Genomic DNA, 24,581 nt, shown 5'->3' on the forward strand with positions numbered 1-24,581 from the left:
AACTTTACATGAATATTCTTCTAAAATTAGTATTTGCATGTATACCCATATAAAACATTTGTTTTGCTATTTTTTTTATTATTTTTTCATATGTATCCACGCTATCCAACGCCATAAAAAAATTAACAGTTTTAAATTAAAATAACTAAAATACCGTTAATGGGTAGATGTGCAAACAGAAACATTTATAAAGCGATCGTGATGGAGGACAAAAAAATAATTTTAAAATTTTATTTTATTTGTGCAAAAATATTAGGGATATTTGTGTAAAAATAATATTTTATGAAGATAAAAAATAAATATAAATTTTAAGAAAATATTCACACTAATTTTAATTTTTAAAAAAAATATTCATGTAAAAAAATTTCTAATAATATAATAGCAATAGAACTGACTTCGCAACCAACATTGAACCAATAAGAATAAGAAACGCCCATTTGTTGTACGGCTCGAGTCTCTTTATAGTATATGCGGTGTAGCCGTACGGTGGACAAAAAGTATACTTGCATATCGAGACACGGTGAAGGCGTGAATTATAGGATTCAGAGTTATCCGGAGATGGGAGTCTGAAAGAAACGCGTGGGCCCAGACGAATGACCACGCATCTGGAGGTCGAGGGGGACGCGTGCACTCGAATTATGTGGACCCGGGGAATTCCAAGTGACCAAGGTTAGGTAAGGTTCCTCGGGGGCCCCATGGGAGCCTAGGGGTGAATGGGTGAAGTGTAGGGTGTGGTCCCCCTGCATCGTCTCCACGTCACGAAATTGCAGAGATGACAACGAGATGGGAGGAAGTTTCCGAGCCAGCATCCTTTTTACTCGAGGGTAAAAACACCAATAAGGAAGATGAATTCGTTCGGTAAATTAAACTTGTTCAGGGCCCTTTGGTGCTGCTCTGTTTTTTTTTTTAATCATCAAAATACTCAATGATAAAAAAACAATCAACGACGGAACAGACCAAACCTTTTTCTTATCTAAAATTGTCTGTAAGTTTTTTGGAACTTCTGATGATGACAAAGGGTTATGATGTTCAACAAGGGTAAAAAATAAAAATAAACTACATGAGTGGCAAATATCGGTAATTAATAGAAAAAATGCAGAAAACAAGGATAATGCTGAGTTCATCTAGTTAGTAGTCGCATCTCTCAGCTTAGCGACCAAAGATTCTATATTTGGCTCTTATATGATGTCGTGTTAAAAATCTTAACTTGAATAATTATAATATAGATAAATCTCTCATTGTTCATAGTTGATTAGATTTCAGCTGGTTTGTAAAATGATTGATGGTTAGGTACAAAAAGTATAGGCCAGCTACTAAAGTTATTGGATTGGGATCTTCTCCAACCAGTCTTGAGCTGCAGAGAGTATGCCTTCCAATCACAACAGTCCATGACTAGCATGATGGACGTAATTGAATGAGCCCCATCAGATGTTGTAGACTGTATCCAATCACCATCATCATGCAAATCATAAATGGCTAAGATCGGAAGACAAGCTCTCTCCCATGACCCTAGACCGGAGAGGATCCGAATCCAAAGTTGATGGTGGACAAGTACATGCAGTCGCAGACAATAGAAAACAACAATTTTGCCCAAGAGTGTCTTCCTTAGAAACTGCCTGTGGCGTGGGAGCACCTTCTCGTTCGACTGCAGTAGCCTAATCCCTCAGGGATCCACTAGATTTCGCAAATTGTACGTGAAATGATTAAAAAACAGGGTCCCAACTGAAATACTTCTTTTGAGGAACCGAGAATGTCCATCGCTTAAGAGATGCACGACTTCAATGCATGTGATTTCTCGTCTTTACTTACAGGCACGAAAGATGCAAAGATGCTTGCTCCTTTGCTATGACGATCGAATTTAGAATCATACTGGTTGAATTGTAGTTCACATTGGTTTTAAGAAAATAGGCAACACTGAAGGATGTACAATTTAATTGATGACCGCTCATCTCCTACTGCCAGATAAAGAATGGATCGAATCTAACCTTTCCGTGGAAGCCTACTAGGTAGTTCGAATCTTCCTCTGCCAACTAACTAGGACACGGGCATTGGTTTTAAGAAAATAGGCAACACTGAAGGATGTACAATTTAATTGATGACACCCATTCGTTCCGCAAAAGAATGAAACACAAGAAAATTTAGCAACTTTATTCCAATCAAAATCTGATAATTTTATCCCATTATATAGAATAGCCATGTACTTGAAAAGAGCAAATGCATCAACGACTTTCTTTTGTCAAGCAAAATTTCTTCTAGAAAGGTACTTCAATCTCAATTCTTGACAACCGTCAAGTAAACTAATATCTCACTAAAGGTTAGTACACAACTTAGAAACACATGACTAGCATTTTGGACTTATTTAATATGCAAAGAAAAAAAATTTTCATTGAAATATTTTTATTTTAAAAAATAATTTTGACATATTTGATTTATCATGAAAAAATAATACATTTTAAAATGCCTTATATTTGGTTGAGCATCTACTTTTCTAAGAAAGTTATATAAAATACCTATTATATCCTTAATAAGAAAAAAAAAATCTTATCCATAAATTTTGCTAGCTTAAAAATATTTTTGAAAAAAAAACCCTCACTTTATAACCAGCAAAAAATAGCTCTCCATGTCTTTTATATATTTTTTTCATAAAATATAAAAATATTATTTTCATAAAAATGTTACGTTTTCATCTCTCTTTTAAAAACTCCAATCAAATAAGAATTTTTTTTTATTTTTTGGTTAACCATACTTTTCTTCTTTCTTTTTCGATGAACCAAACACAATCTGATGTCAAGATCTCACGCACAAATTGGGAAGCTAACAACCTGCCACCATTGGCTTGATGGCTTGTATAGCATGGGCAAACTTATTACAACCTAGTGACGAGCACACGCTCTACAACCTGACCTTTTGACTCTTCGTTTGGAATGAACACCCTATCTTCTCTAAACAAATGAATTGCCAACAAGCTGTACTTAGGAGGAATAGAATTTTGCCTTTTGAATTACTCGCACACGAGTTTCATCATCCTCAGAACAAAATACAAAAGGAGTAAAACAAAGGTCTAGATGAATGAATTGCCTATGACCTGTAGCTAGGAGGTCACCAAATTTTGCTTGAATCACTAGAAGAACAAGAGCTTCATCACCTTCAAGACAGCATAGTTCCTGTTCCAAGATTGTAGAATAAAGAGAATGATTGTGGTTTCCACTTTTAAGAGAATGAAAGGGTTAGAGAAAAGGCAGCTTTAGGGAAGGTGGTGATTGAGGACAGAGAAGAGAGAGGCTGCTGGTTACGAGGATAGAGACAGTGGCTTTCTGGCTTTTGAGATCAGATCCGCTTTCTGGTCAGGAGAGGAGAGGTGGTTGATTGACAAACTATCTCTGTTCCATTTCAACACACGACTAGCTATGATAGCCCTTTTTTTCTCCAGCCACTTTTTTCCAGCCATGTTTTTTCTCACTTAACAAGAAAAGCGATTCGAAGTGCTTTTCACCCCACCACCTTCCTTTCACTTTTTTTTTTAGCTCAACACAGGATTTTTCTCTGCAATGCAACTTATTAACAAAGAAGAGTAAATACGAAGGCACGAAATTTTGTAAGTCAAGCAACCAGGGGTGGATTCTTACCCACCGAGCATTCACAATGCATGGTTAAGTCCTTGCAAGTGTGTTCAGAATTTCACAGATATTAAGAATAAAAAGATAAAATAAGTATGAGGAAAAGGACATATGATAAAAATACCAGAAAGTGTGAACAACATGGAAAATTTACATATCATTTAATAAAAACTCAAAAATAATATTTCTACTAACATATAATAAAATCAATAAGATGCATAATCCACTAAATCGTGTCCAATCTGCATTTTGAATTGCAGCAAAATAGGCTATACCCAATTCGCACGGATGGATGACAATTTTTTTAGTTGTACGACAATTGTTAAAATAGAAAAAAAATAGAGTTCATGCAGAAAATATTGTGCAGTGCAAATTATGATATTTACCATAACTGCATATTCATGTGAATTGCTCATATCCTCTCAAGAAAAAGAGCTACAAACATTTTCAAGTAAGGCATAACAAATATATGGAATATAACAATCCACTTTTGGAGCAAGTGAAAGTCCCGAACTTTCAGGATATACAAAGCTATACATGCAAAGTTAAATTCAAGACCTAAAAATTGCACTAAGTGCTAGTCAAGTATAGTCTAAAAGAGGATGTCAATCCTTTTCGACATGATTTTAATGTTCTAAAAAAGAAATAAAGCTGAATGGTTGAATTCACAAATATGCACATGTTTAGCTCTTCAACAAATCTCTTCAAATCTTCATACAGGTATAGTTCTTAAAAGTTGGATGCATGTCATAAAGTAAAGGATGTTATATCCAAGTTATACTGAACATTTATACTACAAAATAATGATCGCACAATGAAAAGGAGAAGGAGCAAAACAAATTTCATTTTTCCCAATACCCAATGTCCCACCCATTCCTTCAACCTGCAATAGGTTTATATATTTGTCATGAATGGACTAGCACTAAGAATCCAATGCCATGATGTCAAGTAATTATATATAAATGGCCTATTATCCTAGTTCTACACCAAGCTGAAAAGGTAACACTGTAAGACAACACTATAAGCTCAAGTAGACACCGTTCAACTAGTCCAAAGAAAGAACAGAAGAGCCAACAAGACATGATTGAGAAAAACCAAGAACCCACAAGATTACTTGATAGGAGTCAAAAGATCTTCTTCTTCTTTTTGAAGAAAAACAAAAAATAAAGATGAACATTTCAAGCCTCCACTTCTGCTTAATGAGATATATAGGGCAGTTCTAAGTGCTGAAATTGATGATTGATGCATGACCATTACATGATTTTGCTCTTAACAATATCCATGAACAATGCCATGTCACAGCTACAGCCAACAATACGATTCAGCTTCATGAACAATACTATCGCCCATCCAACTAACACACTGAGTGATTGCATCTTGACAATATAGTATGCCTAAGCTAAATATTTATGAACCAGAGAGCAGAACTAAAAAAATTTATAGAAACAATTCTAATAAAACTGAGACCCAAGTAACATCCATGAAGCAAATTCAAATCTGATACGATGAGGCATTCCAGTTTATCATAAGAACAAAATATAAAAAGCAAAGTGAACAATAAATCTACTACTACAATATCAACTGCATTTAAAATATGCACACGCCAATAAATGCTTATCATATACGTGCCATGTGCACAACAGCCAACCCCCAATTTTTGTGCAGGCCTTGGCACAAATGGCAAATGGACTCACACTTCACACATTCATGAACATAAGTGTAGCATCAATAAATAAAGGCGTAGTATTACCTACTTCTAACAAGTTCCATACTAAAAGACTGAATTAATAATATATCATGGTGATAGAAAACAGAGAAGACTTCTTATAAAGATGTTCATGAAAGAGTGATGCCACAGTCTTGCAATGTTGAAACACCACTGCTTAGACTTTCAGTACCACCAGCCATGCAAGAACATCGAACTTGTAAGTCCTCTTCATAACTATAACCTTCATGACATAAATCCAGTAACTGCATCATTAATCAATCTACAGAAGATAAAATTTGTATTTTGCTAAAAATCATCCAATTAACTTGCAACTGTATAGAAATGTGGACCCAATAAACAGAAAAGATCATGAAAATTCAAAAGATAAATAGAAGAAAAAAATATGAGACTTCAAGGTGCAGACATCCAACAACCAACACAAGTCATTGGATCGGCCTCTCAGAACCAATCTATCCTGCACATCTGACTAAGCTTCTCCTGCACTGAAGACGACATCCAGCCCCTTAGTGCCCCATCCAACCCCACATACCTCAAAGACCGACAGGCCAACACTGTATGCTCAACATCATCAGCAGAGACATTACAACAAGAAACTAACACAAGGATCTCCAACGATCCGTGGCCTGAGAATGATCGGATCCCCTCACCAGTGATCAGTTCGCAACCTGCCACATTCATCTTCACCAGATTCCTGCAGTTCCGAGCCACAGCAAAGAGTGTCACATCTGATAGATTGATGATGTATGACAAATCCAATCTCGCGAGACTATGAACCGCAGCAAGGGCAACACCACCTATGTCAGTAATTGCTGAGCCACACTCTGCCAGATTCAATTCCTGCAAACCAGACATCTCCGACAACATACAGACACCAGTATCTGTAATCTGATGGCATTCAGAGAGATCCAGTTTCCTTAGAGTTCTCGACGACGATCCCATGGCCAAATAACACAAGCCCAAATCTGTCACCAAGGTGCATCCTTGGAGGCACAAAACTGTCAACGAGCTCAGCATGCTAATCGCGCTGAGCGCCATATTGGTGATGCTATCACACCATGACAGATCAAGAACTGATAAATTCCTGGCATTCCTTGCTAGGGCAATCACACCGACATCTGCGATTCCTTTTCTCCTTCTTAGGGTGACATTCATCAGCTGCCGGCACCCGGCAGCAACGGCACGCAACCCATTATCACTGACATCATCCAATTCCGATTCCTCGAATTCTCGAGACGCCATGAGGTTTAGATGGACATTCAGGTTGAGCGTTCGGAGATTGGGGCACGTTGTCGCCACGGTCTCAAGGCTGAAATCAGGAATTCTCTTGCCGGTCTCGAGGGTTACTAGATTCGGGAACCTTGGGAGGAAAGAAGGCATGAATGCAGGTTCGAGGACTCGAAGAGAAGCGCGGGTGAGGCCCTCCACTCTCGCCCACTGCCTCGAGACCTCCGAGCAAGATTGGCGGTCTCTTCTATCGGTGACCCTCTTCAGCACGAACCCTAGCAAGTCGTCCCCGAATCTCTCCATCAATAAAACCTAATTCTCGAAACCCTAGGATAATGGAACAGTGGCGAAAGATCGAAACTTTAGATCCCTAGATGAGATCTTTCCAAACTTGCGCAAATCAAGAAGAAGAAGAAGAAGAAGAAAAAGAGGAAGAATTTTTACGTGTTGGAATCGGCACCTCAATCTGATCTAGGGTTGAAGAATTCATAGGGAGAGCGAGAGCCAAGCCGTTGGCTTCGGGATCTTTCAGACCCCGAGATGGTAATGAGCGAAAGCCCTAGCTCGGTTTCGGGACAATTTCTAGATGGGTTGCACCTGGGTCGGTTCATAAAGCATCCACCGGCCTCCCCAACTGGAACCGGGCTCAAGGGGACCTGGGCCACCCAAATTGCGAGGCCCATCTGTTCGTACAAAGTACCGAGCCATTTACCCCACCTTTTATCTATTTTCCTTTCTTGTTCCAGAGTAGGAAAATGAAGTTGTCCAACACTTCAACTCGACATGAGATATTTCTACGCCAATAAAACACTTGTTGAAATTATTCTAATTCGCATTTTGGAACCTTTGCATGAGAAAGAATTCCTAGGGTGGGAGCCAATGCTTTGATTTGTGAAAAATATATAGCATTATTAATTTGTTATTATAATCACAACCCCTAGATCGTTTAATCAATTCAATGCGCATTGTTTTTTCTTTGTTTTTTTTTTTTAAAAAAAAGTCTAGGTGCTACATCATAGGCTTGTTTGTAGAAGAACGAAATGAACACAAGTAAGGTTACCTCATATTAATTCACAGAAGTTAGTAGCATAACTTTCTACCCAGGAAAAACCACTTCCGTAACCTTGGTTGCCCTGTTGAAAAGAGGAATTATAGATCAGAACTTTTGATAGCTAACTCAGATTCTTCTTCCATCACCCTAGTTTGCACTAAAAAGGAGTGAAGGATCATTTACATAAACTTGGCTCACAGCATCCATCCCTTAGCTCATGTAAAGCAAATAGCAGATGCACAACGGGATGGAATTTCTCCAAAATGAGACCTCAGCTAGGCTCAGATTAGCTAGTTTCATTAAAAGAAAAGACATAACAGCAAAATGAAATGCAGCTGCGATTTTATTAAATCCATCAGAGTTTGGGGAACCTGTGGCATTGAGAACATCACAACTGATTATGATACCAAGCAGTTCAACTATATAAGAATGTATTGTCCTATATTGAAATCCATTGAGCAGCCCTCTTTATCATTTCACTAAAATGGGTTTCAAGCCTCTTAACCAACAGTTCCCTCAATTTTTTTATGCGATGATGCACAGACCAGCAGGCTCTAGATTTTCCAAGATCAACTACATATTTGATTTGCACTAGAAACAACATGCTACTTTGAAGATTGTCTTTACTAAATAGGTTTTCAGAAAAGTCAAGTCTCCATTATTAACAGATCGATCTACAAAGTTTACCTTCACCACTGTTTCAGGGATTCAACATGCAGCATGGAAAGATCACCAAAAGTACTTCCTCCATAACATCTCCCATTAGTCGGTGGGCTTCCTTCTCTGACGTGCTTGGAAGAGCCAACTTGATAAACCAGTGTAATTTAGTAGGTTGCAACTAAAAAGTCCAGACAGTGTTTGACACATCAACTCAGCAATTTTCATCCCACATGTTAACCAGCAAGCAAATGAACTTGACAAGAGACAAATATTCATTATTATGGTAAGAGATGTTCTTGAGTTTCCTAGCACTTCAAATTTTTAATTTCAAGGTAAATTTAGAAACAAAAAGATACATTAAACCTGCACGAGAATAATGTGTCGATTTTTATTGCTAAGTGTCAGATAAATTTCTCCATTTTCAAACTCAATGAATGCATAGAATCAGATAAAGTTCTCCCTTTTCAGGCACAACGTTATACTGGATCCGTCATCCTCAAGATTGCATACATGCTATCGAATCAACTGACGTTACGAAGCATGGTGTAAACCATAATTAGCAAGAGGTTATGTGCAACCAGTAACATTAGCATTTAGTTCCTACATGATAAAGTTTTATGATTTTATGATGATTGAATGTTTAGATTTTGCTGCTTGGATTATCTCCATGGTGCTTCTAAATTGATGACGACATTCTGACATTTTGTTCATTACATGTGGTTAGTTCTGTCAGTGTTGCGAAAATTTTCACTTACATATATCAACTGCAGAAGATTTTTTTTTTGTAGGATGAGTATATGATACATTCCTTGTATAGATACATTCACGAGAAAAGCTGATGAGGACCAACAGAAGCAGAGTCCCATAATGCAACGCCGGCAGATGTTTTTCACTAATGAACTTCATAGGAACTTTTTCACAAGTTTCTTTTTCCTTCTGGTTCTTTTCGAATGCCATTCTCTAAAACATATCGAATTGTATTGACAATAACAAGTTTCTGATTTACTAAATCAATCTGTGGTACATTCTCATAACTGAAATCCCGTCTTCAGAGTCACCATGACTAGGAATTTTAATATGAATCTAGGATAAAGAAATCCATGAAGACAAAAATAATGCAGGCGAAAGAACATAATGAAACAAGCAGTTGCACCAATAATGAGTTTGGCTATGACTATATACAGTACCAAAGGCATCACTTTGGTAAAGAAAGCTGTTACTCTTCCGACTTCAAGAAGTTGTACACCAGAAATTATAGCACAATGATAGGACTGAATAACTTGGCAAAAAAAATTTAACAAAGATAAGTATTTTGTAACTAGTTACCAGATGTTCTACAATTTTATAGGTCACAAGATACCACAAAAGGTGCCTTATGAATTCTGACAACGGCACACCACATGAAAACTCAGCATTGATTCTTTTTGAAGAATAAAGATGTCTTTGTTTTTAATCCTAATGCCACACTGATAAAAAGACATCAGAAAATTTAAAAAAAATGGACGAGAAAAATACAAAAAATCATATGATATAAGAGAAATGAGATGCCAAGTGAAGTTAAAAATAAGTATAAATGCAGCTAAGATGAAACTATAAAACTGCACATCTGATAAATAGTGTCAAAAGCAGAAAGCTTGGATGAAAATCTAGTTGCGTATGCACTTGCAAGTTGCAACTATACTTCAAGGACCTTGACAACATGCTAGACTGGTGAACAGAAGCCATATATCAGAAATATTTCTCTGATGTTAAGCAATAAGCCTTATTTCCCCATTCCCAATTACTTCATGATCTTTATTATTATTTACTGAATAAGCATGTTGCATCTATGCAAGGAAAAAAAACTTTTGAATGCAAGAGTGACTGATTAGTGTTTAAAACTAATACAATCAGCCAAAACTGATAAACCAGTGCATACAGTCCTAAATCAGTAGCTGTGCTGTTTGATTTTTTGTAGCAAAAAGCATATCAGACTGCAGATTAACTTTTATAGACTTCAGGGTAAAGTCACAAACTTCTGTTGCTTCGGGAGATAGCAACCATGGCAAAAGGCACTAAGCCTTAATCTTGGGGAATGCAATGTGTTCATTCTGAGTTTACCAGTTGACGGAGCAAGAAGCATCTACTTTGCAATGAATCCTGAAAAGGAATTGACCAAATATTAAAATAATACATGAATACCACCCAAGTGCACCACACTACACTGACAAGCTCAAATTTTACAACTACAAAAAAAATTCAGACAAATTGTTCTTTAACTGTCAGATAATAAAACCTCAGGACCACCTAAGCTACTTCAAAGCTCAAATTACTACTTGGAGGTAGCCAAACAAATAGTCTATGTTGCCACCCGCATTCCAAGATGATAGAAAGCTTCTAGTAAGGTAGAAGCAATTATATTTTATATCCAAAAGTAGATTGTTGCTGATAAAGATTAGCAATGCAACCTTTATGTTTTATCTCTAATTCACGGCTCAACGTATATTTCACCACCTTCTAAAATTATAAATCACAAGAAGTTTGTGTTTGGTCCTGAAACAAGAATTTTTCATTAAGGTAAATCTGACTAGCTCTCCACTAGCTTGGAAAGCAATGTTGTACATCATCTTCTTGTATGGATGACAGCCTATCTTTCACTAAGGCACTACACTAATATCAATGGTAGTAAGAAAATGTCTTGATACTCATAGCAACTAGTATGCAATATTTGAACAAGTAACCAAAATATCCTAGATTTAATCATCTAGATGCTTTATCCACAATATTCTAGGTCGATGAGAAAACTGATGAGATTTTGACACCATAGAGACATAAGAAAGGTTCCTAGTTGAAGGCTCAGGGCTCAAGATAATTGTTAGATGTTAGCTAAAATATGTGAACATGTAACAATTTTAAAAGCAAGGCCTATGGTTAAAGATGCTAGGGAACATGAGTTCTCAAAATTTCTTGAATGACATCAAGTAATGTAGGAGGAAAGAAAACAAATTACAAGATGGAAACATGCTAAGGAAGGAAGAGTTTGTGCTGTTGATATTTGCGAAGCTCAATTATTTATGATCTGAGCTACAGAAAACATCCTTTCAAACATATACTTAGTCATCTAGGCAATATATGATTCTTAATGTAATATAGCATATTGTAGGAGGATATCAAGCTTCGGCGTAGCGTAGCATAGCTTCCAAAATGACAAATAGGTCTAACTTATAGTTTTATTAGTTTTGTTCAATGCAATGCACATGATTGGAACTTGAAAATATAAGCATGTGAAGAAGGGAATGAAGTTTCAACATGTATGTAGTTGCATTGCACTCATGTGATGACAATAGTCAATTATCAGAGTTGTTAGCATAGAAATTTTTGTTTTTTATACTAAATATTCCGAAAATCAAATACAGTATGAAAAATAGTTGACCTTATCAAAGAAACCATCATTAATGAAAGATATGCATGTATTATCCTACCAAAAAAAGGTTAGGAAATAGGTAGAATTGGTAACATTTTGTCGCTCATTTATTCTTCCCATGATTACAATCGAGCACATTTCTCCTACATGTCATAAATCATTTTCTGGTTCCAAAGGCTTTAGTCCTATTATTGAAGCCAAGGATTTAAGTACTAGTACTAGCAACCATACTACCATCTTATTGGTATGGTATTGATGCAGGCTGAGATCAAACTTGGCCCAAGAACAAATTATCAAGGCCGAAGAACCTTCTGATGGTGAATATTGCATCTTGGTACCCTATCAACAATGAAGTGTCCACCATTAGAAGGCATTCGATGGTAGCTGCCTACTGTCCAAAGGATTCAGATATCTGAATCCCAGTCAACTGATGGTACTCCTTCACACCATCAGATCATCTGAAGTGACATAACTGGCATCAAAGGCCAACTAACTGCAGATAGATCACTGAGCGTTGAGACATCCTAGTTTGGTTAGCTTAGGAGTTGTTTTTCTTATTCTTTTTGGAATATGGGGGTACCTAGATATCCCTAGCATTGTAAGAACTCCAGAGCCTATAAATATACCCCTCTTGTACTTAGCTTTGAATGTTGAAAAATTATTAAAGCTTCTTTTACAGGTACACTTTGGTGTTCTCTTTTAACATGGCAAATACTGCACGATCTTGGTGGATTCTATGAATTGGCAAAGTGGCTAGTTGGTGGAGTCCTTGGTCGTGGAGCATCTCGAAGGTGTCAATTGGACGAGCCCTTGGCAACAACGAGGCCCTCTTCATAGCAAGGTAAGAAGCTGCTAGTTATTCCTTCTTCTAATTTCTTTCTTAGCATTAGACCCTCAGCCTTTAGTTTTCAAATTGATAACAGCTTTCAGTTATATTTACTTTTGTTACATAACCAGCTTTAGTCTTTTATTAGGTACTCTGAAGTTTGCGCTAGGCCCCTAGCCTACGTCAGGTACATTATAGGTTGGCATGGTATGATGCCATATTGACACATGATACAACTATCGGTGTCAACACACAAAAGTGCATACCATGTGTCTATTATCAGACAAAGAATGTACGTAAACTGGTAGCTTACTAGTATGGTATCGTACAATTTATACATGCACCCACTTAAACCCTTGATTGAAATAACTCCACCAACTAATGCTCATTCTATCTTCTATTTTGAAGTTTCATTAGAGTAAATGCTAAATATTTTATGAATAATAAATAGCTCATCAACTATTACTAGAATATACCCTATTAACCTGTCTATAAAGATGAGCTAAACAATCAACCACCTCCTCTCTACATATACATAGTATTTTCGGAATTAAACAAGCAATTAAAAAAAAAGCCATAAGATTCCACCATAGTAAATTCATACCTATCCAATTTAAATACATATAATTAATATTGCCACTCAAATGTTTGAGAACGACTCACGTTGACAATGACATCACTAGAAATTTGCAGATGCTTGAATATGCCTTCATCTTGAATCTTCCCATTACAACATCAAGAAACTGCCTATAAAAATCAGTTAAGGGTTTGAAAGAAAAGAAGCCACGGTATTGGCTGCAGGATTTAGAACCTACATGTCCCTAGTGTCATTCATATTTGGGCACTGGCATACTAGGAGCCTACCAAAGAGAATCCAGTCAAGATTCTCTGCATGATCATCATTGTCATCATTTTGTTCCATACCGACCATATCCCATCCCATCATTAGAGGGGCCTATTGAGCTTAACATTGGGCAGCACTGCTGAGTTCGTGCTTTGAGATGTAGATTGCATCATCTGTCTGCCTTAAGGTCATGGCCTGAGCTTCACTAGTGGAAACAATCTCATGCCCCTTGACACAAGGAAGTGAGATGAGGGAAAGAGTGGAGAGACAGAAAATGAAAGAGGTGGCTAGCGGCAAGACGAGGTAAACACATTTACTTGTAAACTTTGCTCCCCACATGGTATAAACCATGCTAGATTTTATATATACCTTTCACATGAGAATTTCACATCAATTGAGACCTTAGTTTGTATCAGTATTAAGCAATCACCATCGAGCATTTGCTCAGATAGTATCACCCTTGCCACTTGGACAAGGGGGCAAGGGTTCGATTTTGGTTGGAGTCAATCCCCCGAAGGTGGGCGGACATAGGGTAGAAAAGGTAGGATTAGCCCCTCCTAATCTCAAAAAAAAGGAAAAAATGAGTATTGAGCTTTCAACAATAACATATATCTGAAATATTAGTTCTTATTATTTTGGTGAATTTTTTTCATTGATATATCATGATATGTTGGCCAATATGATACAAACATGTTCTTCTGAGATTTCTAAATCAGTTGCTTAGAAACTTCTTAATCTAATCTCTTGACCAACACTTCCTTAGTCTACCTCCCTCCTACACTTACCTCCTCGATTATCCAATTTAAAATTTTTAGATTTTTATTCTCAGCCAAGATAAATCTATATCTTGGCTCGCCTTCATATTGCCAACCCACTAAGATGATCATTAGGGATAGAGAAAAGAGTGGCCATGTCCCCCATCCCACCCCACCTATCGAAAAAAATAGTTTTAATTGCAATTGGATGATAAATTTATTTTTGGATCTAAATGAACTATAGATCAACATCAGAATCTAGTTTTGAATATATATGACATCTGTCATAGTAGCATATCTTGGAAAGGCCCTTTTTATACGATACTGAAGCCTTGTGCAGTAAGGAATATAATCTCTTAATTGTTAGTCACCAAATCATATATGTTCTCTCTCTCATAAACCCCATATCTTCTCAATGTTCTACCGATCATATGTTATTGTTTTCTCCTAGTCTTTCAACTTAACATTCAGGTATTGGAGACTCGTATACAGCAACCATGAAGTTTTCAAATCAAATCATCCACGTGTCTCTCTTCTATAATTTTTCTATCATGGAAGTGAGGCTAAGGTCATGCTTATCATTTTATACAATAGTAATATTTGGGAGGCCTGATATGATCTATCTAGTCATCATAACAATTGCTTCAACAATATGAGACACATGATTATTTTACGAAAACCTTTTTGAGATTAAATTACTTTAGGAAAAGTTATATAAAATGTCGACCTGTCATGATGGTACATATACATTAATAACAAAATAGTTCATTTTCATGAAAGTAAATCAGCTTGTGGAACTTATTGAAAATCTTTGTTTTGAATTGATCAAGGACTTGGATTACAAAATTAAAATAACTCAAATGAATTAATAAAGCCATAATTAGATGGAATGCTTATTAATGAAATATTATGTTAATTAACTAGAGACCTATCATCTTTTAACAACTACTGCATTAGAACCACACTGGAACATAGTCTAAAAACTTGCCGAGTCAACTCAAACCTCAACCAAGTTAACCCGACTCAACAAGTTTTTGGGCCCTCGGTAGGAGACTCAGGCTTGTGTAAAACTCATATTCCTGATCAATCTTGACTCGATTTACTCGCTGAGTTACTTGAAACTCAGTTTAGTCATTTGACTCAATTGAATCTTGAACACTAACTACAATCTGTTTCAATACCCCAATTTTTCAGATTTCTCTCAAAGCAAGTCATTCGAGGGTGTTTTTTAGCATATTTGGCATAAAAATATAACAATACAAATGAAATGTGAAGGTCTGGGGTTTCTGCTAGTCATGCTCCCCAAGCACTTAACACCAACATGCAAATAATAGTTGATAACATGTCAAATAGTTATTGGTATATCTTAATTTCTTTAATTTAATTATTGAATTAATATATTGATACTGTGCACAATAAATTATATAACTCTATTTTGTCCTTAAAAACTAGTATTCAATAACAAATATGTGTATGTGTGTGTGTTTAATTATATGTTTATGTACTGTGTTTTGATGTTCAAGATTCATTGGGTACTTGACCGAGTCTTTAAATCAACTTTGACTTGGCTGACTTTCGAGTAGAGTCGAATCAAGTCAAGTTTTTGGGCTTTCAAACTATGCACGGGAATAATCCTAGATCTGTCTTTGTGAGCATGGAATTCAAGATGAAAAACTTGCTTTCACATAGATTCGGTTTCATAGATGGAATTCATTCATTTTATTTAAGAAATTCTAGCAATTAATTCTCATAGCATCTTATGAAACTTCTATGGCGATACTAGCTGTATAAAATCTGTGAATCACTAACCATTTAATGGAATGCTACCAGCACATACCCTGTGAACCACCAGATCTCAAATTGATATCTATTCGAATTTAACTGCACATAATTATCACCACTTTCCGACAGCTTCAGCATGGTGTCTATCGGGGATGCAAGAATGAGTGACAAGCCGGAACTTTCGCCATTAATACATGCACAAACGCGTAACGGTCTCGAACCTTCCAAATTAAATTCATCAGTCAAGAAATTTCTTATAGGGTTTGGGAAGCATACCCCCAAGAAGTCGACTCCGCGTCGAGTCCGGCCACATATTCCGGAATCCAGAACAACCCTAACGCCGTCCATGTCCGGGCACCGGCACGCCCGGAGCCCACCGGAGAGGGTCCGACCGATGCCCTCAGCGCCACCGATGTCATGCCGTCCCATACCACTCTTACCTAAAGATCCCGCCGCAGACGGGGCATTTTCTGGTCGCTGCCGCAACAATAACCACGATCTGGCGGCTGGAAACCCCGCTGTAAGAAAACGAAGGCATCAAAAGCTGAGGGAAGCGGAGGGGCCGAGGAGGGTGTTCCAGGTAACGAGGATTGAGAAGGGTGTTCCAGGTAACGAGGATTGAGAAGGATAGGGCAAAATTCTTGGAGGAAGAGAACCGAAGCCGAGCTCAATCATCAGGGAATCTTGGGGCAACACGGTGCTCGGGGCGCAGCAATCCTAACACGGCCTCGAACGGGGAGATCGATTATTTTGTGTTTTCTTATTTTATTTTCTATTTCTTCTGGACTTCTTGTAGTGTAGCGGCACAAAGGTGCTTTTGGCTAATCTAATGAAGGCAAGCTTAAATCAAGTACTTCGTTCTTTTTCCAACAGCTGGTGCTTATTTTTGATGTCGGAGCAATTTGCGAGTGCTTACATACATGTGTTGTTTCTATAGGATGGTTTTTCTGAAGAACGCTAGTGAGAGGATATGGACACTCTCTTTCTACTGAATCCACATTATTGTGGTTAACATGAGGGAAAAAGGAATATCAGAATATGTCTATTAGATAGCCACTAGATAAATAGAAATCATGAAAAAGACTGACAGGTATTGGATAAAAAATTTATATTAGTTGGATAAATCAAATCTACCGTTTGTCAAGAGCATGATGAGGGGTTTTCTTGCAGATGGATAAATCTCCAATCCTACAAAAATGCATCCATAATTAGTTAAGGAGACATCAAAATAAAATTTATTTAACAGTGCCAGCTCAGGTCGCAAACTTAATATGAGCCTATTAATGCAAGTAATTAACAGTTAAGATTAGCTGGATAATTACATCAGAAGGGAAGAAGAAATATGAAGACAAATGAATCATAATAAGAAGCTTGACAGCATCCATAAGGAATGTACCTGTGTCATGATAGTAACAGGGAAGACGAAAAAAGAGAAATAGGTAACCAATTCCATTTCTGAGGATTGCAAATTCATCCTATTCCTGTTGTTCAAACCCAAAGAACTAACACGAACCAAGTGATGCCCCAATGCCACGATAGGGGGGCATCAAGCCACGATCATGAAGCCCCAAAGCCACCAAGGCATGAGAAGATGGAATGATCCAAGAGACTGCCATGCATGGAAGTGGGAAAGGTGAAGAGCAAGCCGATCACTTTGATCATTGGTCTCTGGTCACAGTTGCCAAGCTCGCCACTCACAAGTAGAAGAACCAGGACTCCCAAGAAGAAACAGTGATTCCAATCTTAAAACATCAAACAGTGACTGGTCTTGTTGCAATCACAGCAGCCTCTCTTATGTAGTCTAACAACTGGGTTCATCTGGTGCTCAGAGACTGGATCAGAAGGAGAAGTCATGTTGGTACGAAAGTACAAAAATCATATGATACAAGAGAAAATGAGATGATAAGGAAAGTTGAAAATCAATATAAATCCACCAAAGTAAGATGTAACTCAAAAGTTCCCATCTGAAAAAAAATGCTACAATCATACTGCATGGATGAAAAATCTAATTTCGTATGCACCTGCAGCTACTCTTCATGGAGCTTGACTACATGTTGGACTGATGAACAGAAGTCCACCATCCAAAATCTTTCTCTGACACTCTATAATAACTATTAAGCAAACTGCCAACATAAAAATAAAAAAGCAAAAAGATTATTTTCTCAGATCCAGACACTTCATGATCACTGTTATTATTTACTGAATAAACAAACTTCGGTCCATGCAAGGAAAATATTTAAAAATGCACCAGTAACTAGCTATAGCTTAAAATTGATACAATCAGCTAAAAACTGATAAACCACTGTGGATACTGTGCAAAATCAGTCACCATGCTGATAGATTCTTGTCAGGAACTACCAAGCAAAATATCGACCATAAAAAACATGTCCGATTGTGTATGATTGTGCAAAATCGATCAGTCACCATGCTGATAGATTCTTGTCAGACACCAAAGCTACCTTAAAACTCATAAGCGCTACTTAGAGAATAGAGATATCCAAACAAATATTCTGTGTTGTCACCGAGCATTCTTTGATGGTTAAAGGTTTCGAGTAACATAGCTGTATTTATATTTTGTACTCCAAAAGTAGATTACTGCTGAAGAAGCTTTAGCAGTGCATCCCATATTTAGTCTCACAGGTGGTTTCTCCACAATGTTACAGGTTGACATAAAAATTGACAGGATTCAGACATGACAGAGACATGGAACTATGCAAGCAGGCATACACAAGATGACTACTCAAAGAATCAAAGCTCGAGATAATTGTCAGATGCTAAAAAGTATTAACATGGGGCAATTTTGAAAGCAAGGCCTATGTTGAAGACACCAGGGAAGGGAATGTGACTTCTCAAAATATGTAGGATGACATCAAGTAATGTAGGAGGGCAGAAAACAAGTCGCAAGCTGAACACATGCCAAGGAAGACAGTTTGTGGCATTGATATTTGGAAACCTCAATTGTTTATGGTCTCAGCTAGGGAGGATGAAGATTGTGCTCTAAAACATATTGTACTTAATAATATGGTGTACATATTGTACTTCAGCATACCATAGCATAGCTACCAAAATGCCAAATAGGTCTTCTTTATACTTCTGCTAGCATTATCTAATGCTACATGATGGTAAGTCGAAAATATATGCACGTGAAGAAAGTAATGAAGTTGCAAAGTGGAATGTGATGCTGATAATAAATTGTCAGGGTTATGATCATGGGATTTCTGTTTCATATGCTAAACATTAAATACGTCATGAAGAATGAATGACCTTATCAAAGCAATGATCATTGAGGGGAGAGATACGAGTATGATTCTACAACCAAAAAATAGGAAACAGTGACAATGATAGAGATAGGTGGAACTGAAAGTACATAGTGTCATTCTTTTTTTTTTTTGTGTGTGTGTCTATGATATGCAGTCCATCTTAATGTTCCCACATGGCATAAGTCATTTTAGAGATTATAGATAATATTCGCATAGTTTTGGTTTTGAAGGTTCAAATCTTATTATTGACGCCAAAGGCTGAAATACATATAGCAATACTCATAATGATAACCATCTAGTACAGTACAATATGAATTGGCATGGTACCATACTATACTAACACACTATATGCCCATTGGTGCCAACACCACAAAAGTGAAGTGCATGTACTGGTGCCAATACCTCGATATGGATCAATATGGCAGGTATGTGCCATAACTTAGACCCTTGATTGAAACAATTATATCAATTCATGCTCATTGTATCTTCTATTTGAAATGCTACATATTTTACAAATCATAAATATTCTATCAGCTATTACCAATAGATACCTTATTAACAAATCACAAAGATAAGCTAAATAATCGACCACCTCCTCATATATACATAATATCAAGGATGGCCAAACTGTGCCGAACTAGCCAATTCGAGGTATACCAAACCGAACCGGGGATTGGCACGGTTCAGCTTATAAATTAGAGATGGGCTAGGTTAGGATTCCTTCGCATTCATCTCTCTCTGTCGTTTGCTCGATTCGCCCTCACTGCCCTCATCTCTCTCTCTCTCTCCCATTCGCTTGATTCGTCCTCCCCGCTCTTGTCTCTCCCATTCACTCGATTCACCCTCACCACCCTCACTGACTAGCAAATGTCCCAGCAAAGCCTCTCTCCTCTCCTCCCTCTCTTCCTCTCTCTCTCTCTCTCTCCCCCTCCCCTCGCTCGCCGACCCCCCTTTGCCTCCACAAGTACGGGTTTCCTCTCTCTCCCTCTCCCTCTCTCTCCCTCTCCCTATCCCTATTTCAATGCATTCTGGTCCAGTAGGGTATGGACCCATATCATCCATAGCAGTAGCCGAGCGATACGGGTCATGGTACCAGATAGGCAAACCTTGTACAATATTTTTAGAATTGAATAAGCAATTAAGAATGACAACCATAAGATTCCATGACATTAAATTCCTAGCAATCCACTTTAACTGCATATACATAACAAATACCACCACTCAAATGTTCGAGAACAACTCAGTTTGACAGCTACACCACCACAGTCCATAGATGGATGAATGTATGGTTATTTCAAAAACTTCCTATTCAATAAATTGTCAAGAATCTGCCTATAAAATCAATCAAGGGTTTGAAAGCATATTTAAATGATCAAAAGCCTTGGAATTGGCTATTAGATCTAGAAGCTAGGTGATCATAATGCCGTTCATATTTAGGCACCAACAAGATTGGGGCCCACCAGAGAGGGTTTGGTTGAGGTCCTTGGTGCCATTAGCATCACTTTGACACATACCATCTATACCTAAAAGATCTTATCCCACTGTTGGGAGGGCCCAAGAATTTTGATGTTGGCTGGCATTGTCATTTTTTTTTGCCCTTTGAGGGTACACGTCATCGCCCGTCTAACTCAAGGCCACAGCTTGAGCTTCAACAATGGAAATAACCACATGCCCCTTTATGCAACAAAAAGGGTCATAGAGGGAAGAATGAAGAAAAAGAAAAGGAAAGACGAGGATAGCGGCAACATATGGGAAACATATTGCTTATAAACTTCTCTTCTCACCTGGTATAGACCATTCTAGATTTTATATATACCTTCCACACAAGGTTTTCATCTTAATCAAGACCCCATTTTGTATTAATATTGAACAAAAAATAATATGACATATCAAAAGTATCGGTCCATATTATCTCAATTTTTATTTGACGTGTCACGATATATTCTCGAGTACGAGAGAAATATATCGACCAAGATTTCTAAATTAGTTGATCAGGTACTTTGTCTCATCTTTCGATGCACCTCCATAGTCCATTTTTCTCCTATACTCCCCTCCTCCTCGAATATTTAGTTGAAATTTTTAGATTTTCAATCTCTACCAATATAAATTAACATCTCGGTTCATCCCAGTACCGGCAATCCACCACAATGATCAACAGACATGGAGCAAAGACTAGCTATGCACCTACCGACCTAAAAAATCCACACACGCGCGCATGCACAGATTCTAAAGTATTGTTATACATGCCGACCTTAACCCCTATAATTCAGGATATTTTCCAACCTTAATCTTGCACAATGCACCAAACACTAACACCCCATTCCCCACCAAATAAAAAAAGAAAAATGGCCTAAATAGTAATTGGGCATTAAATTTATATGTGAATTTAAGCGAACTGTAGGTCAATACCAAATGAGTATATGGAACTAGTTGAAGCTTTTGTTTGAATTGATCAAGCACTTAGACAAAAAAATAGTTAGAGAACACCATTACATGAAGTTTTCAATGAAATCATCTAATTATCTCCTATTATTGAAGCATTTCATTGTATCTCCTATATGAAAGTTATATAGGAATATTTGCTATTTGTTGAGCCATTTCATCAATTGCTACCAGTACCAGCACATACCCTGTTAAAAAATCACAAAGATAACCTTAACAATCACCATCTCTTTTCTACAATATACATAGTATATCTTAGAATCAAGCAAGCATATCCAAACGAAATCCAAGAGATTCTACCACATCAAATTGATATCTATCCAAATTTAACAGATACCTACCCTGTTATCAGTACCAGATGTTCAAAGATGACTTCACTTTCTGACAGCTGGAGCATGGGGTATCTGGTGGGGGTGCAAGAACGCGCGACCATCTCGAAGCTTCACCATTTAATACATGCACCGGAGCATGACCATCTCGAACCTTATGCAAGAGCGCGGGACTGTCTCGAACCTTCGGAATTAAATGCATCATCCAAGAAATTGCCTATAAAAGCAGGGTAGGGTTTGGAAGCAGAGGACAAGAACCCAAGGCCAAGAGTCTTACACGCGATCCAGGGCAACCCTAATGCCCTCGAAATCCGGGCACCGACACGGCCGGAGCCCGCCGGAGAGGGTCCGACCGAGGCATCCATCGCCATGGTCGTAAACTCGTCCCATACCACCCGTACCTAAAGATTCCACCATTTCTTGGGCAGAGCCTTGCTCAGCGTCTCCAACCTGGCTCCTTCCGCCGGATCGAGGTCCGCCGTACGGCGGCGGATAGGAAGGAAATGAGAGGGAAGAAGATGGATGGAGGAGAGCGGGGAGAACGAGAGAAGGTGGATAACGAGCGCGAGAGGCGATGGCCGGGAAAGGGCGTGACGGAAGGCGGCGACGAGGAGAGCACCGTGGACGCAAGTTCTGATGAAAGAATCATGGGGCGGAGGACACGGGGTTCGCTCCGCGCACGCAACCGGACCGGACGAAAGATTTATTATTAATATTATTACCTTGTATTTCGTTTACTATTTTTTAATATTCTTTTATCTTCTAATAAGGGTTTGGGTAATAAAGCAAAATTAAGTGAAATTTTTGGAGCAGTTGTTGTGTGTCTTGTGTTCCAATTTTTTTTTTTAATATTCTATTGTCTTGTATTAGGCTTTGAGTTATCAAGCAAAATTAGTAAAATTTTTATAGTTAATGTCTTAATGATCTCCTAAAGTTGGTGCTCATGTATATTTAATGTTGTTGTGAGTACTTGGATACGTGTACTGTTGCATAGATCGCTATGACTGGTTTTGCTTTTTTTTTTTTATGGTGTTAAGATATGAATACTTTCTTTATATTAATCACTATCAGGTATTTATTACATAAAAAAAACCCAATTAGAGAAGTATTTGATGGTTTATATATATATATTCTATTTACAACTAAAATGAAGGCTCAATTTGTTTTGGGCTCTCCATTCGCCAGGTGCACACCCATATTAATGATATTATTTTTACAGATTTTTATTTTGAATAATAAGTATTTCTCTTATTTAATATGGCACTCTATTTTGGATAATGTATTATGTATGCGCAGAATGACAACAGTCATTCATCAAACTCCTTGCTATTTGACGGATACTAATCATATTCATTAAAAATCCTTTAGTCTCAACAAGTTTATAAAATCTTAATGCTTTCCCTCTTGATAAATATTTTTTTATTTTTTGATAAATCAATATCTTGTAATACATCATTTGGTGTTATAATAGTTAGTTTTGATATCAATAACAACCATTATTATCAAGTGAAAGGTGATTAAAAAAGTATTATCATTATTTAATATTATTTTTATTTCTTTTATAATAGTTATCTTAATAATAATTTTAAATACTAAATTAATAAAGTAATATATTTTGTAGCAAATAACGTTGTTATTTGCTCTTATAGTTGCTACAAGAGGAAGAGAGGCATGTAATGATCATTTATTAATTGATATCTATTATAAGTAAGTATTGTATTATATATTCCTTTAATTATAAGTGAGTATAAGTGATAGATAATGAATATCTTACTATTATCAATTTTAATTATCAATTATATAAGTACCAATTATATCTGTACAATTAATATAAGTATAATTGGTGCTTCAGAATATTATCTAGCTAAAATAGACGTGTATTTCACTTATCTAAACTAATTTTACTATATCACTTTAGATATTTGATGGGAGTTTTTGCCTTGCTATCATTAAAATTAATTGCTTCATGTGCAATAAAAATTTATCTATTGAAGCCTTCTATTTTATATATTTTATTATATTTCTTTACTGCATTTCAAAAATTGTTGAAAAAATAAAAAGAGTATACCCTGCACATTGTATGGGTTATACACTAGTTATTTTTGAGATTTGTAGTTCAATGTAATTGCATCGGCAAATCTATTACATATTAAAAGCATGATACATGTTTTCTTACATTTTTCATTTAAATATACGACAACTCATATATTGATTTATAATTATTGTTGAACTTTCGTTATAAACTCATCAATTTTGAAGTGATCACTAGAGTAGCAGCTCATGACGCTAACTGCAAACCTAATGTGAACCAAACTAGTAACATGCAAGCATGGTTTTGTCATAAATTATTCTAATCATAAAAATCTATCTCACTCAACCCATTTCCTAACTAGGTCAGAATCAATTTAGAGCTCTAACACATTTAACCTATTTAGACGTGTTTAATAATCAAATTAGGTTAAGCTGATCCATTTAGAAGCCACTTAGAACATTTAATTAGGGTTGCTTTGGTTGGGTCTGCTAGGATAACCCAATCTTTTTCCCACTTTTTCCTCTTCTTGCAATTTGATAAACTATTAGCAGCACATGAACGGTTAAAAAATCTCAAAGATATCCGTACTAATTGTTTTCTGATTTTGTTGGTTGTTTCCATGTTTTA

General features: G+C 36.9%; 1 protein-coding gene across 11 annotated transcripts; it reads right to left on the bottom strand.

Annotated features, from left to right (window-relative positions):
- Positions 1-2,804: 2,804 nt before the first annotated feature.
- Positions 2,805-22,609, bottom strand: LOC103710992 (uncharacterized). 11 transcript variants are annotated; one of them, XR_015987439.1, is made up of 6 exons: positions 22,200-22,605; positions 21,949-22,106; positions 17,913-18,014; positions 17,288-17,723; positions 17,026-17,079; positions 9,038-10,420 (listed from the first exon to the last, which is right to left on the bottom strand). XR_015987439.1 is itself a non-coding variant. In XM_088722569.1 (4 exons), the coding sequence occupies exon 4, from the start codon at positions 6,871-6,873 to the stop codon at positions 5,785-5,787; it is 1,089 nt and encodes a 362-aa protein (XP_088578695.1). In that variant the 5' UTR covers positions 6,874-10,420; positions 17,026-17,079; positions 17,288-17,723; positions 21,935-22,609; the 3' UTR covers positions 2,805-5,784. The 11 variants fall into 11 exon arrangements, 4 of the variants coding, with proteins under 4 accessions (XP_088578695.1, XP_038985263.1, XP_088578696.1 ...); XR_015987441.1 differs by lacking the exon at positions 17,913-18,014 and adding an exon at positions 16,168-16,409 and having other exon boundaries at positions 22,200-22,597; XR_015987438.1 differs by lacking the exon at positions 17,913-18,014 and adding an exon at positions 15,947-16,409 and having other exon boundaries at positions 10,053-10,420; positions 21,935-22,106.
- Between the last annotated feature and the right edge of the window lie 1,972 nt (positions 22,610-24,581).

This window comes from Phoenix dactylifera, chromosome 5, assembly GCF_051530095.1.
Source record: "Phoenix dactylifera cultivar Ajwa chromosome 5, Ajwa_hap1_PhDact_Kaust_v1.1, whole genome shotgun sequence".
In the NCBI taxonomy this organism is placed as follows: domain Eukaryota; kingdom Viridiplantae; phylum Streptophyta; class Magnoliopsida; order Arecales; family Arecaceae; genus Phoenix; species Phoenix dactylifera.

Excerpts from the sequence above, each read along its gene's own strand:
- LOC103710992 (XM_088722569.1), bottom strand. The coding sequence starts at position 6,873 with ATGGAGAGATTCGGGGACGACTTGCTAGGGTTCGTGCTGAAGAGGGTC.